Source organism: Rhinatrema bivittatum, chromosome 17, assembly GCF_901001135.1.
Source record: "Rhinatrema bivittatum chromosome 17, aRhiBiv1.1, whole genome shotgun sequence".
Lineage (NCBI taxonomy): Eukaryota > Metazoa > Chordata > Amphibia > Gymnophiona > Rhinatrematidae > Rhinatrema > Rhinatrema bivittatum.
In genome coordinates this window covers 12,401,585-12,417,567 of record NC_042631.1, presented here as the reverse complement: position 1 = coordinate 12,417,567, position 15,983 = coordinate 12,401,585, and the positions used below count along the sequence as shown (strand labels likewise).

Genomic DNA, 15,983 nt, shown 5'->3' with positions numbered 1-15,983 from the left:
AGGTGGACCGAGACGAGGTTAACGCTACCTTCAGGGAGGTGCCCTGCAGGTCCTCGGCTGGTGGAGCTGGCCAGTGCGGAAACTCGAAAGGTCCTTCACCAATACCAGCCCTTGTTCCCCTGCAGGTTGAACCCTTGGTTACTGGGTTGGCTGGACTTAGGCGCAAGTCTCCGAAGATGAGTAATCCCATGAAGAACGGTAGGCACGAGCTGAGCAATGGTGCTCCTAGGGTCAGGGCAGACAACCAATGCAGAGTCCGGGAGGCGTACCAAGGGGGGGGGTCGAGGCAGGTGGCGATCCAACGAGATCCAAAAGGCGTAGCAAGAGTCAGGGCAGGCAGCAATCCAACAAAGTCCAGAATGGTCCAAGGTCAAGGCCAGTGAAGCAATCCAGAAGGGGACGAGGGCAGGAGCACGGACTCAGGCAACTACAAGCAGCTCGACCTGTTGCTGAGGCAAAGCACTACAGGCAGGAACTGGCTTAAGTAGTCTGGAGGGCCCGACGTCATCAGAGAGGGCCGTGGGAAGTTTCCCCACCCTGGCCCCTTTAAAACTTTGCAGAGGGGTGTGCACACGTGCGCCTAAGGACTTGCTAGCGGGGCCGAATGTTCAGTGGCATGGGCAGTGGCCCCCGAGCCACGAGGAAGCTCTGCATTGGCAGCGGCTCCCTACCGCCGAGAGGGAAGTCGGGGCTGGTCTGGGGTAGCGCCGGGTAAGTGAGGCCTGCAGCGGAGTTCCGCGGCCAGCGAGCGCAACAGTACCTTCTTCTCATTCAACACCTCGCTACCCGTATATGAAAAACAAATGGAAGGGAGGATTTGTCAAAGTTCTGCTCAAATTTTGATCCGCTGTAAACATTGCTCCAGATTTATCAACAAAAATATCCCGTTATTTTCAATGGTAGTGAGCTAGCTGAACAGTTTTTAAACTGGAGCAAATTAGACATCTTGTACATTAGAATGTTAATTTAGGCGATAAATTCATTCATATGTGGCATACAAAATGCATATTAGCATTCCCTTTTGCCTAATGTTTGTGGGATTTATTTAACAGTAGAAATATTCATTCATATCTGGCAGACAAAATGCCTGCTAGCATTTCCTTTTGCCTAATGTTTGTGGATTTAACAGTGGAAACCATTCTGTGGGTTAGAAGCTCCATTCCCTCCTCCGCCCCGCACCTTACACTATGATGCAGATCATACCATCCCAAGGAAGGTCAGTTTAATAGGTGGCTATATTCCTGGTAATGTTAGGAATCTGCATAATGTGAAAATTAGCCAGATGTCATCAGCATTACCTTCTGCATGTTTTATCCGTTGCAGTTCATCTTATCCAGCTCTGGACTTTATTTTTAGTGTGCACCAGTTTCCAAAAGCTTTCGGCCTTCCAAGCAAGGGATCCACTCGCTTGGAAAAGTACCTGCTCACTTCTGAGTGACTGAATTCATTTATCAAAGGTAAAAGTGATGGCGAAATCAGACCTCCATGAACTGACTCTGTCAGTGCAATGATTAGTCCTTTAAATCCAGTCCATGGAATGTCATTTCTAAAATAAGATGCCAAGAACCGGGCTGTCAGTGAATTATGGTAAAACCTCCTGTACGAAGCGAAGAACAGAAAGGTCTGCTTGCCCTTGATGTCAGGATTTTGTTTTTTTTTTGGTTCTGCACAGTTCATGCAAGGGACTATGCCAATTACACTATTGATCAGCGGGGATTTTTTTAAATAGCCTCCAAACTGCACGTGCACTTTTAACGTGTAGTAAATTGACCCACGTCGTTTCTTTTTGAAAATGAGCAAGTGCAAAGTGTTGATGGCTCAAGGCATCTATGTAGTTTGCACCTGCTCTTTGGATAGTGGGGGGAGAGTGAAACAGCACAAGCACTTTTGAGAATCAGATCTATGCGAGCTGTTTTCCTCCCTTTACCATCATAGGAAATGTTTTCATGGAGCCCATCCAGGGGCAGCAGTAGTCAGTCAGACAGTATTTACCCCGGTATATTCCTTTGAAGACTGCCCTCAGTATGTTTTGGTGCTCGTAGACACCGAGTGGTACGTAACACGATGCATGGTTGCTTCCAGCTAAGTGTCTGTTTTTAAACGGCGCCCTTTCTAAGTTTTAGCATAGGAAAATTAAGGTGACCTGCCCACACAATCAAAATCATTGATGAGATGTGAGCCAGAGTCTCTGGGTTTCAGGGATTTATGGTATAATAGCCATGCTAAACTATCAGTGTTGATAGATACAGGAAGGTTGCAATTTAGGGCCTGATTTACTAAGCTTTCTTCCCTCAGCCACAGTAAATCAAGCCCTATGCAATATAAAAATGCAAAGGAAGATGTTGTACTCTGGACATCCTATATGTATGCACATATATTCAAAACTGAATTTAAAAATGTGATAAAGTACTTTGAGATTACCTATCAAGAACATTGCAGTATGCACTTGAGGAATCCTGCATTTAAGTTGTGCTAAAGGATTTTCTGCTTTTATCTGCACAGACCACCAAGACATTGATGTACCCTGAGCTTTATTTTCAAAAGCAAACAAGACAAATGCTTCTGCACTGGTCAAGATAAGTGCACAGCTTAGCTAATTCATCAAATGTCTGCTTTGGTCATTTCTAAAACTCGAATTATAACCTATGCAAGTGAACATTGTTCTCTTCAAACCCGTCTGCAGCACACCAAAGCCAGTATTATTCCCTTCATAAAGAAGAGATGAGATGCTTTCCTATGGAGGTGAGGATGATCCAGTACTCCCTTCCAGTAACTAAGCATTGCTCATGTATTTAATCAACGTTTTGGATAGGATGGTCAAGACTGAGACCATTCCAAAGAATGGATTTTTGGTAGTTCCCCACTATGCCATGAACTATCACCCCACCCTCAGGCCTGACCCTAGCTCCCCCCACTGTGGTCCAACCCAGAGCTTTACTAACCTGCTTGATCTTACCATCTTTCTCTCCTGCATGATTTAGTGTCTCAGCTAAACTGATTCCTTGACAGAGTATTCCAAAAACTGGAAGAAAGAAGAATATCTATCCCAAGAAAGATGCAGAGACCAAACAAATGTGGCAGAAAGATATAGAAATAGTCCCACCATCCCAATTGTATTGGGTGCCACTGGCCTCATTAAAAAAAATATTGCAGGTGCATCTAGACATGTTGCCTGTGCATATAACATCTTACGAACTTCAGAAGAAAGCTGTCTTTGGCACAATGCAAGTTTTAGGATGGTGTTAGCAGTGAATTTAAGAAACAGGTCATACTCAACATATGTTACGAGTGTGAGGAGCGCGGTCGCCTCTAAGCAGGTGTTGTGAGCCCTTGAGCCATGGCGCGACCCAGGGAAGAGCCCCAACACGCACTGCGGGAGATAAGCTTGTGCAAGCATGGGTAGCCAGGAGCAGGACAAGGTAAAAGACAAGAACTGAAGGTCTGACCCTCAACCGAACCTGCCCGCCACAGGATGACCAGCAACATAGTGTTGGTCAATGAACAGTCCTCCGACCGTTCCAAGCCCTTTCGGACCTGCAGCTGGGTAACAGCAATAGGCAGAAGGCCGGACAGAAGATGAGGGCAGACGAAGACCTTAAAACATAGAAGGCTCCGAAACAAGGCACTGAAGACGAAGACTCTGGAACAAGGTACTGTAGACAAAGGCTTGGGTCAGGACGAGGACTTGAGAGGATTAGACATTGGCACTGTCCCTCAGGGCGCCCTACACAGCCAGTACCACTGGTCTGGTCACGGACCATCCTGTCCTACACCCACGGGAGCGGGACCAGCGCAGGCAAGGAACCCAGCCTGACGAGAATCCAATGACGGGAACAGGAACCGACCTCGCGGATTTACCCTCAGGAAGTCATCTGGCAGACTCACAGCGCTGGAAGATCAGAGGACTCTGAAAACTCAGGAGCAGGAACAACTGAAGCAGGAGCGGAACCTTGAAACATCAGGAACAAGCAGACACAGGACATGGAGCCATCATAATAAAAGAAACCAGTGGAAACCTGGATCGGCACAGGAGAACCTGGACAAGCATGGCATCCGATCCGAAGGCAAACAGGAACTGAAGTGAAGATCCTTTTATACTGCTGTAAGCAGGCAACTCCCTGGGAGGAGTCCAGATGGGCTGCCCCTCGCTGGCCCTATAAGAATGGAGAAAAGCTGCGGGGCCCGAAGGGCATGGCCCAAACCAGAATGTCCAGGCTGCAGTGGAGCCTCGAGTAGGCCCCGAACAACACTGAAGGCCTCCCAGGCTGTGGAGCAGGATCTGGACAATTGCTCAGGTGAGGCCCTGGCTTCGGAGCGGCCTCCAAAGAAGGTGAGAGGCCTCCTGTGGCACAGCTACGGGAGGAATTGTAACAACATACCCTGACTTATAAGCGAGGTCAACTGCTGTCACCGGAGTCTTGTACCCTGACCTCTTGTTCTAGTATGTTCTTTCCTTTGAAAAAGGTTTGCTGCTTTTGCTTCTTCTCCACTATTGATACATTTGATGTGTTTGAATGCCTTGATCATATTCCCCCTGTCTCTCCTCTCACCTAGGGTATGCATATTTAGGTCCATAAGTCATTTGAAAAGACTTTTGGTGTAGGTCAGGCACCTTTTTTGGTGCTTTTCTCTGGACTGTTTTTACTCTGTCCAGAGTACTTTGGAGTTACAGCCTCCAGAAATGGATAGAATATTATAGGTGAGGTCTCACCCATGCCCTGTTCAGAGGATTTATAACCTCCCTTTTCTCTATTGTTTCTGGCTCTCCCTATGCATCCAAGCATCCCTCTTGCTCTGGCCACCACATTATCACACTGTTTCACTGCTTTGAAATCACTAGAGATGATCTACATCTCTCGCGAGGTCTCTGGCCCAGTTAGTGCATGTCAGTATCTTACCACTCATTGTGTACCACTTCCTTGAGTTTCTGTATCCCAAATGCATGATTCTGCACTCACCTTTGGACTGAATTTTAATTAACTGATCTTCAGATAATAGATGCTCTACTGTAAAACTACGATGAGCTCTCATTGTCACGGTTAAGTGAGAGACATTTACCTGCTAACTTAAAGATGTGGGTCACTGGTTTTGTAGCACCTCTATCCATATTATTTTAAGATCTACATTTGATTTCAGTTCTTTCTTAACCTGGGAGTATTGGCAGGATGTGAAGTGAAATTTTAGCTTATAGTGGAGGCAGTCAAGTCATCAAGGATCACGAAGTGGCATGGTTAGTCAGGATATCTTCAATTAACCTTCATCAGATATATTTGCATACGGTCAGTTTAAGAATCAAGTTAATTGCATGTTTTTTGTTACCCTGAAAACCAGACGGTTGTGGCCCTTGAAAAAGCATACTGAATACCCCTAGTACAAAGATACAATACAATTCCATTACAATATATTCTTATGGTCTACAACAGGGGACTTGTTCACCATTATGCGGGTTCTTCATTGAAATTCAGTTCAAAGAAATGGGACTTTAGAAAAATAGTTAATGTTGTTGGGTCCAATGGAAAATGAGTATGTTAGCCTGTGTTAATGAGGAGGTTAAAAAAAGGATTTTTGGCAACTTGTGATACCTGTTATTGAACTGACTTAATACTTATCTAATGTCCCTGAGCTTTTGAGACCACATGGGTCTCTTCTTCAGATGTCAGATGTTCAACTTTCTACAAAAAATTTCAATTTTCTCCAGGACCAATGCAGTTACTAGACCCCCTTCTGCATACGAGAAGGCATAAGGAACATAAAAGGATACGATTAAAGTCACTTACTGTAGCCTGCTGTTTTTCTGCTTTTGCTGTTACCTCATTAAGTTGCTTTTTAAAGGCCTCCTGTAGAGATTTCATTTCTTCCCTAGTTTATTGAAAAGAGATTAGACAAACTTTTCATCTATGTGTGCATCAGTGAAGAGTTGTCTTGTTCAATTTTGGTTAGCATGCTTAAGAATGTAAGAACATAAGAATGCAAGAACCACCACATTGGGTCAGGCCATGGGTCCATCAAGCCCAGAATACTGTTTCCAATAGTGGCCATTCCAGGTCACAAGTAATTGGCAGGATCCCAAATAATATATCCCATGCTGCTTATCTCAGGATAAGCAGTGCTTTCTTCAAGTCTACCTGGTCAAAAATGGTTTATGGACTTTTCCTCTAGGAGCTTGTCTAAGCCTTTTTTAAACCCAGCTATGTTAACTTCCTTTACCACCTCCTCTGGCAATGAATTCCAGAGCTTAATTGTGAATTAAGTGAAAAAGTATTTTCTCATATTTGTTTCAAATATGCTACTTAGTAACTTCAAGGAGTGTCACTTTTTTTTTTTTTTTTAAGAATAAACAACTGATTTGCATTTATCTGTTCCAAATCACCCTTGATTTTATAGACCTCTATCATGTCCAACCTCAAGAATCTCTTCTCCAAGCTGAAGAACCTTAGTCTCTTCAGCCTTTCCTCATAGGGGAAGCATTCCATTCCCTTTATCATTTTGGCTGCTCTTCTCTGAACTTTTTCTAGTCTGTTATATCCTTTTTAAGATGTGGCAACCAGATTTGCACATAGTACTCTAGATGCAGTCACATCATGGATTTATACACAGAGGAATTATGATATGCTCCATTTTATTCTCCATTCCTTTCCTAATAATTCTTGCTATTTCCTAATAATTCTTGCTATTCTTGCTATTAACAAGTTTATTGTAAAGTTTGTTTATTGTAAATGTTTATTGTAAAGCACTGTTGCACATGTTCGTTCTATTTGGCACAGCTGCAATGTTTCTGATAATTATGAACCGATGTGAGGTTACTAAACAAATGTCAGTATATAAAAACTGCAAATAAATAAATAAAATAAATATTCTGTTTGCTTTTTGACTGCCATTGCACACTGAGCCAAGGACTTCAATGTATTGTACATGACAACGCCTAGATGTTTTTCCTGGGTAATGACTCCTAATATGCAATCTAACCTCATAAATGCAGTTTGGATTGCTTTTCTCTATATGCAAAATGTTGCACTCATCCACATTAAATTCCATCTGCTATTTGGATCCCAATCTCTTAAGGACCTCCTGCAATTTCTCGCAATCCACTTGCGATTTACAAACTCGGAATAATTTTGTGTCATCTGCAAATTTGATCACCTCGCTCATTGTTTCCTTTTTCAGATAATTAATAAATATATTAAAAAGCACTGGTTCTAGTACAGATCCCTGGGATACTCCACTATTTACCTACTGAGAAAACTGAGCAATCCAGAAAACTGACCTACTCTCTGTTTTGTCTTTTTAACCAGTTCTCAATCTACAATAGGATATTTCCTCCTATTCCAAGACTTTTAAATTTTCTCAGTGGGCCGTTATGAAGAATTTGTCAAACACCTTCTGAAAATCCAAATAAATTATATTTACCGACTCACCATTATCCACAGGTTTATTAACCCCTTCAAAAAATGTAGCAGATTGGTAAGAAAGGACTTCCCTTGGGGTAAAATCCAATTTGGTTGTGTCCCATTTAATCATGTTTATCTATATGCTCTGTAATTTTGTACTTTAGACTAGTTTCCATGATTTTGCCTGGCACTAATGTCAGGATCACCAGTCTATAGTTTCATGATCACACCTTAGTCTTATATTGGCAATCATCCAATCTTCAGGTACAATAAATGATATTAAAGATAGGTTACAAATGACTAGTAATAGGTCTGCAATTTCATTTTTTAGTTCTTTCAGAACTCTGAGGTATATACTATCTGGTCCAGGTGATTTGCTACTCTTTATTGTCATTTGCCCTATTACATCTTTCAGATTTACTATGATTTGTTTTAGTTCCTCCAAATCATCATCATTAAATACAATTTCTGGCACAGCTATCTTCCTAAAACCCTTCTCCATAAACACCATAGCAAAGAATTAATTTAGTCTTTCTGCTATTGCCTTGTCTTCCCTATGTGCCTCTTTTACCCCTAGATCAACTAACCTTCCAACAGACTCTCTCATAAGCTTCCTGCTTCAGATGCATTTGGAAAAGTTTTTATTATGAGTTTTTGTCTCTGTGACAAGCTTCTTTTCAAATTCTCTTTTTGCCTGCTTTATTAATATTTTGCATCTAACTTCCTGTGCTTATGCTTCTTCTTGTTTTCTCCATTTGGATCCTCTTTCCATTTTTTGAAAGGCTAAAATAGCCTCTTTCACCTCACCTTTTAACCATGCTGGCAGTCATTTTGCCTTCCTTTTGCCATTTTTAATGTGTGGAATACATCTGGTTTGGGCTTCCAAGACGGTATTTTTAAACAGTCCCTGCTGATATAAACTCTTTAACCTTTGTAGCTGCACTTTTAAGTTTTTGTTGTTTTAAATATTTTCTTTATTTTATCAATCTCCCTTTTGAAAGTTAAATGTTAGAGCAATAGTTTTCCTTAATGTCCTCCCTTCTGTTATTAAGTAAATTTTATCATGTTATAATCACTATTGCCAAGTGGCCCCACTACTGTTACTTCTTGTATCAAATACGGCATTCCCTGAACAATTAGGTTTAAATTAGCTCACCCTCTGATTGGTTACTGGACTAGCTGCTCCATGAAGCAATATTTATTTCATCTGGAAACTTTACTGCCCTAGGATGTCTATCCATAAAGATTCTACAGTACATTTAGTCTCCTGCAGGATCTTTATCCTGTTTGACTCTATCCCATCACCAACATATAGACTCCCCCCGTTTCCACCAATTTGATCTGCCCTATCATCTACCTTGGTATCACACTGTCCTACTGGTCATCCACTTTATCATCCACCTTGGTATCACACTGTCCCATTGGTCAACCTCCTTCCACTAGATCTCTGAGATGCCAATTACGTCTACCTCTCTATTCAGTGCTGTACATTCTTCAATTTTATTTTTTAGACTTCTGGCATCTGCATACAGACATTTCAAGGTAGTTTTCTTGTATTTATATACAACCTTCCTTGAGTTGACAAAAATCATGTGTAATCTTTTAAATCAATCTGCCCTTTACTTAAAGGCACCTGGGCCACTCTTGCCTTTAGTGGAACCTTTCTGTCAGGATACTCCGGTTAGCATTTTTGAAGATACTGCCCTACAAACCATGTGCTGCTGAGCAACTGTCACTTTCTACAAGTCTAATGCCTCCCTAACCTGCACCATTGTCTCTTCCACACATTGAGGCTCTGGAGCTCTGCCTGCCTCTGGGGACCTGCGTGTGGAACAGAGGACATTTCTAAGAATACTACCTGGATGTTCTGTATTTCAACTTTCTACCTAAAAGTCCAAATTTGGCTTCCAGAACCTTCCTCCCACACTTTCCTATATTGTTGGTAGCCACATATACTATGACGGCTGGGTCCTACCCAGCATTGTCTAAAATTGTATCTATTTTGATGCATGAGATCCTCCTCTTTTGCACCAGGCGGGCAAGTTACCAAGCAATCCTCACATATACCAGCCACCCAGCTATCTACATTCCAAGTGATCGAATCACCATCCTAATCCTTCCTTCTTGGGTACAAGCCCTTGGAGACCTATTCTTGGTGTGAGAGGATAATGCATTACGTGAAGGGCAGGTCCTAGCTACAGGATCACTTCCCGCTTCACTAAGGTGATGCTGTCCTTCTAGGTGACCTTGGTGCTCTAAGGCAGCACAAGGGCTGCCAGTCTGGATTTGGGACTTGACAGCTATGTTCCTCAAGGTTTCCTCTATATATCTCTCTATCTGCCTCAGCTCCTCCAGGTCTGCTGCTGTAGCCTTCAAAGATCAGACTTGTTCTCTGTGAGCCAGGAGCTATTTGCATTGAAGGCAAACATATAATCTCTCACCAGCTGGAAGATAATCAAACATGTGGCACTCAATGCAAAAGACTGGAAGGCCCCCTCTCACTGCTAGACTGTTGATTGCATCTTAATATTGTTGAGTTGTTAGTTAATTAAGGTTGCTAAGGAAGTAGGGATGCTTAATCTAATATAAATATTCGAAATTTGTTTGTTGTATTTAACTGTTGTCCCTTTGTAGATCATTACCAATCTAACATTATTCTACTGTTAAGGGCTGGGTTACTCCTTTGTTTATCTAATTCTTGTTGTGAAAAATGTTCCTCCTGTCCTCTTTAACTGGGATGATAGTCTATAAATCGAAGAATGTGCTTAGGGTAGGTGGGAGAGAGAATTTACCTGGAATTCAGTTTTAATTTTACAGATAACCCAAACCAACTAGACAAATAAATGGGGGGTGTTTTATCAAATCTTGGAAAGGCCTGGTTGATGTCATTACATTTAGATAAGAACATTATGGACAAAGAAAACAACATGTTCCTTGAAACTAGTGACTTGTATTTGGAAGGTACAAATCCATGGTTTGCCCCTGTGCCATTCTGATCACCCTATCCCTACTATATCTAGAAAAGGTGCAGAAAAGGGCAGCAAAAATGATAAAAGATATGGATCAACTTCCATATGAGGAGAGACTCAAAGACCTGGAGCTCTTCAACGTAGGAAATATACTGAGGGTAGACCTGATAGAGATTTATAAAATCAGGAAAGGTGTGAAGAAAGGAAACAGGAAACTATTACTTACTATAGGCATTATTCATAAAGATGTTTTCCATAGCCACAGAACAGGAAAAATGTATTTTTTAAGAAGGCCTTATGTCTGATAATTCAGACTGTTGGGCATCCAATGAAACGATCAGACAGCAGTTTTAAAAAAAAGAAGCCAAGAGGAAATATTTCTTCATACAGCTCATAGTTAATTTTTGGAAATCAATGCCAAAGGAGGTCAAGGAAGGAGAGCAGGGCTTAAATTTAGCCAGCACAATCAGGTACTCAGCTCTGGTAAATATTTTTAAAATGCCAGTATCATGAGTGAGCATTTTCAAACTTGGTGGACCAACTGTGCTGATCTCACTATGCATGAGTTCAATAGAGCCATCCCCCAAGCTTTGAAAATGCTGATAGTACATGAGTGGGGATGGGTGGCAGCACTGTTTTGAAGGCCCAAGAAGTCTGGTTGTGAGCAGACCTCCAGTGCCCAACTCTTGAAACGGCAGGATTGTGTGGTGACCTCTAAGAAATGGCAGGATTGCACGTTACCTTTCTCCCCTCAAAGTGGCAGGGTTTTGTGGGGGGCATCCCCTTCCTTCCCGAAGCATAATTTTGTTGGAGAAGGAGATACAGAATAAATTTAAGCTTTGAGGCAGAGTATAAGTGAGTTCAAAAAGGGTTCACACATAGGCTATTAAACATATCTGTCAGAGAAATCACCCAGGGTTCAATGCATCCCCAAATCATGATGGCTAGAAACTGTAAGCGCACAAGAGAAGATGGACAACTCTATACAAGCCCTATTTCTTATACACTTCCTTTAAGCACCTACTGCATACTCCTTTCTTAGAAAGGATAGTGGACTGGATGGACCTTTAGTCTGACCCTATTTTGCAATTCTTTTCTACTGAGTAAAATTCCCTGCTGAGTAAAATTCCCTGCTGAGTAAAATTCGCAACTCAAATCAAGCAATACTACTTTTGAAGAAGATATGATAGGCGGAGCATTCCAAACTGATTAGCAAACTGCTGATCTATTTTAGCACTGCTCCCTAAATAAGTCATGAATAAAAATGTGCTCTGAACTTCAGGACGCATTTTCTTTATTCATTCACAAAAAAAATAGAATCTATTTCCAATGCAGTAAGCTAATGCATCGGAAGTTTAAAAAAGTGTACTCTCCCCAAAATATGTGCACAAGACATACTTAGCATGCATAAAACATGATTTATGAGGATAACTCCTGAGTACAGAGCTCCTGCATCATGAAGTACACATTCATCCCCATAGCCACAGAAACTATTCCATCTCTGACCTTAAGTACAGGGGTCAATTTTCAGCCACTATGAGGCTCGGCTAGTTAGCTGGATAAACATATCTCGCCGCTGAATATACCTGGCTATCTTAAAGGTAGTTGGTTATGTGTAACTGGCTAACTTTAGGACAGCCCTACGGCCTGACCAGAGTTAATAGCATAAGTTAAGCGGCTAACTCAGCTCCTCCTCAGAATGCCTCTTGTCCGCCCACGAACGCCCCTCTTATCCGGTTAAATATAGCCAGATAAGCCATCGAGAAGGATAACTATTACATTATCCATCTAAATTGTTTTTGAATATGGACCTGTAAATTTCCAGTTTTACGGAAGCATGAGTTAAGCCTGTACACCTCCCTGCACTGGGGAGTAATAGTGAATGCCTTTATTAATAGGGGATTTGCGAGGGGGGAGCACTAATTTGTGTGCACAAGGTTTTGCTCACTTTTGCGGATACATCTTTTCTGTGTAAAACTCTTTCTAATATTGGGAGTAGCGCAGTCTCCATGTAAATGCGCGCACAATCATGTGTTACAATGCACACGCAGCCGGCTGCACGTTATTACATCGGAATCTAAAAGAAAAAAACAAAATCTAGAAGAATGAGTTTGCTTGACTTCTAGTACTTCTTGGCAACAAGATGGATTTTTCCGTTTCAAGTGACATGCCTAAGACAAAACCCAAGGTATAAAACTGGGTGGGTTGTATTTGTGTTATTAAAGAAGAAAATGCAAAGCAAAACACACAAATTAATGGTGCTTCCCAATTTGCAAAAAAAGTAATGTGGGCGACTATTAATCCCCTGGGTTACGTATTGAAATGCGGGTCACCGTGCTTGCAATTTGTAGGAATTTAAAAGTGAAAGTCGAGACCTCTCTGAGTAATGCATTGTCAAACAGTAGTGAAATGTTCTCTTGTATCTCATTAGACGCTCTAGCCATGGATAATGTGCGCTGCAGCTCAGCCTGTATCCAGGACATTAATGCATTCTCACAGCATGCCTGCACAGAGGGTGACTTTTCGTCCCTTCATCATGTAAAGAGTACAGCTGGGGAACATCTCTGACCTAGTTCAGCGCCATTCAGATCTGTGAATATTTGACTTGCATGTACTTAAATTGCACTAACCTGGTTCAACCTATTTTCTCTTCCTAAGATTTTGGAGAAATGGTCTGAAATTCTGAATCTGTGTTGTAATGATCCAGTCTTGTATATTTTCAGGGTAATTGTCACAGGAAAATGTAACATACTACCGCAGCAATTTTCAAAAGCCCATTCACCCGCGTTAAGTGCACTTAATGCGGGTAAACCTTATGGACAATTGAATAGCCTTTGAAAATTGCTACAATATATGCTACTGAATTGTCCGTAGATTTTACTTGTATTGAGTGCACTTAACGCGGGTGAATGGGCTTTTGAAAATTACTATGATAGTATGTTACATTTGCATTTTCCTTTGAAAATTACCCTATTAAGTTTTCATTCAACTGTTTAAAGTTTTCATATTACGAGCCAGACAGGTAAGTTCACTGTTGATTTATTTGGGGGTCACAACTGATAATTGTTTAGTTGTTCTCATGTCCTCTACTGGTTTAAGTGAAGAACAGATTAATTTCAAAGTTTTCTCATCTGTAAAGTGAGTGTAAGGGAAAGGAAAGGCAAGACTTACTTTTGTTTTTGGCCTAACTCCAGAAGTGTCTGAACGTCACTTTTGTCAGATGCTTCATCATTTTTCAGAGACTAGCGAGGAAGGGAACATGATATTACAAAGAGATCTTTTATCATTACCTTTTTATGTTGACGACCAATAAAATTCAGTGCAAGATATTCTTTTCCTGCCTGCACCAATGTGATCACTGTTGCTTTTCTGCTCGTTTCCATCTGCACTGTGGACAGTTATGGATCGCACAAGGGAACAAACAGGCTCTACAGAACCCCAATCAGCACCATCACCTCCAATTTCCTTGAGCTGGCTGTGTCTGTGTTGGGCATTCCCATAATCAATACTTCTTGTTAATATACATCATTGCACCACAGTATTATTTACAGGCATGTAAACAATTCAACATCAAACTCAACCTCAAACAGTTTGGCTAGAGCTCAATAAATCCTCTAAGAAAACTATCCGCTTGGCTCTGGAGGATCTCAGGGAGATCTTAGTGAATTTGCTGATTAGGGATGTGCCAGCCCAGTTATTTCATTTTGGTTGTTTTTTCGTTTTGGGTTTTATTTTCTTGTTTTGTTTTTGCATTGTTTTATATTTATTTTGGTTCAATTCATTTCCTGAACCAAAATATAATACATTAAAATATGAATAAACAAAACAAAAATAATGAAACTGAAATGGGTCTCCCTAAGGCCTTCCAACCTGCCTCTTACCAAAGTCTTGAGACCTAGGCCAAGCCTAGCCAGGGCTTGCCCAGGCTCTCTGACTTGACCTGCAAAACCAGTCTCAGGGCCTAGGCCTACCCAACTGGGCACAGCTCAGAATAGATGGGGCTGCCCTGTGTCCCTTTGACACCCCCCCCCCCCCCCCCCTCAATAGCTTGCTAGGGCTGAGGACCCCAAGGAATCATTTACCACTTTTGTGAGGATATGATTTAGAGCATTACCTTGTTGTGGGAAGAAGCAATTCTGTAGCTAGCACCTGCTTTCAAGGTGATGCACCAAGGATGTGTCTCCAGGGGCACGTGACTAGGAGGGAAGAGATAGGAAGGCCATTGTTGGTGGTGATTCAATCATTAGGAATGTAGATAGCTGGGTGGCTGATGGACTTGAGAATCACTTGGTAACTTGCCTGCCTGCTATGAAGATGGCAGATCTCATGCAAAACTTAGGATTTTAGACAGTACTGGGGAGGAACTGGCTGTCTTGGTACATGCTGGTACTAATGACATAGGAAGGTGGAGAGAAGGGAGGTTTTGGAAGCCAAATTTAGGATTCTAGGTAGAAAGTTGAAATCAAAATCCTACAAGCTAGCATTCTCAGAAATGTTCCTTGTTCAAGACCCCAGAGGCAGGTAGACTCTGGAATCTCGATGCATGGATGAGACAATGGTGCAGGGAAGAGGCTTTTAGATTTGTTAGGAACTAGGCACCATTTTGTAGAAGGAGAGGCCTTTATCAAAAGGACAGGCTCCACCTTAATCAGGGTGGAACAAGGCTATTGGCACCAAGGAGATAGAGCAATTTTTAAACTAGATAATGGAGGAAAGTCAACAGTTGCTTAGAAGTGCATGGTTCGAAATGTATCTTTAAAGGACACTAAACAAACATGGAAGTTAGTGCATCTTGATAGGTTGCAATAAATGCTAAAATAGCCCAAGGGCCTTTAAGTAAAGAACAGGCAAAGCAGAAAGATTCCATATTACCCCTTTCAACTGATGAGCAGGTTGTTAATACAAACATAAAACATACTTTGAAATGTCTGTATACAAATGCTAGAAGTCTAAAAAATAAGATGCAAGAGTTAGAGGATGAAGAGGTAGATATAATCTGTTTTCTGTCTTTTAACCAGCTTGCAATCCACAAAAGGACATCGCCTCCTATCTTATGACTTTTACTTTTCTTAGAAGCCTCTCATGCGGGACTGTGTTGAACACCTTCTGAAAATCCAAATACACCACATCTAGCGATTCACCTTTGTCCACATGTTTATTCACCCCTTCAAAAAAATGTAGGATTATTTGTGAGGCAAGACTTCCCTTGGGTAAATCCATGTTGGCTGTGTCCCAACAAACCATGTCTATCTAAATTTGTTTAAATGTTATTCTTTGTAACAGTTTCCACAATTTTTCCTGGCATTGAAGTCAGGCTCACCAGTCTATAGTTTCCTGGATCACCCCTGGATCCTTTTTTAAATCTAGGGGTTACAATTAATTGAAATAGGTCTGAAATTTCATTTTTTAGTTCTTTCAGAGCCCTGGGATGTATACCATCCGGTCCAGGTGATTTACTACTCTTCAGTATGTCAATCAGGCATACCACATCTTCCAGGTTCACCGTGATTTGGTTTAATTGATCTGAATCATCACCCATGAAAACCTTCTCTGGAACAGGTATCTCTCCAACATCCTCTTCAGTAAAGTCTGAAGAAAGAAATTGTTTAATCTTTCTGCAATCACC

General features: G+C 41.6%; 1 protein-coding gene across 2 annotated transcripts in view; it reads right to left on the bottom strand.

Moving 5' to 3' along the window:
• Window positions 1–15,983, bottom strand: part of LUZP2 (leucine zipper protein 2) — a 279,647-nt gene that overhangs the window by 125,892 nt on the left and 137,772 nt on the right. For both annotated transcript variants that reach the window (XM_029582400.1, XM_029582402.1), the window contains exons 3-4: window positions 13,529–13,599; window positions 5,778–5,859 (exon numbers count right to left, since the gene is read on the bottom strand). In XM_029582400.1, coding sequence (XP_029438260.1) covers window positions 5,778–5,859; window positions 13,529–13,599 — 153 coding nt within the window. The remainder of the gene's footprint in view (window positions 1–5,777; window positions 5,860–13,528; window positions 13,600–15,983) is intronic.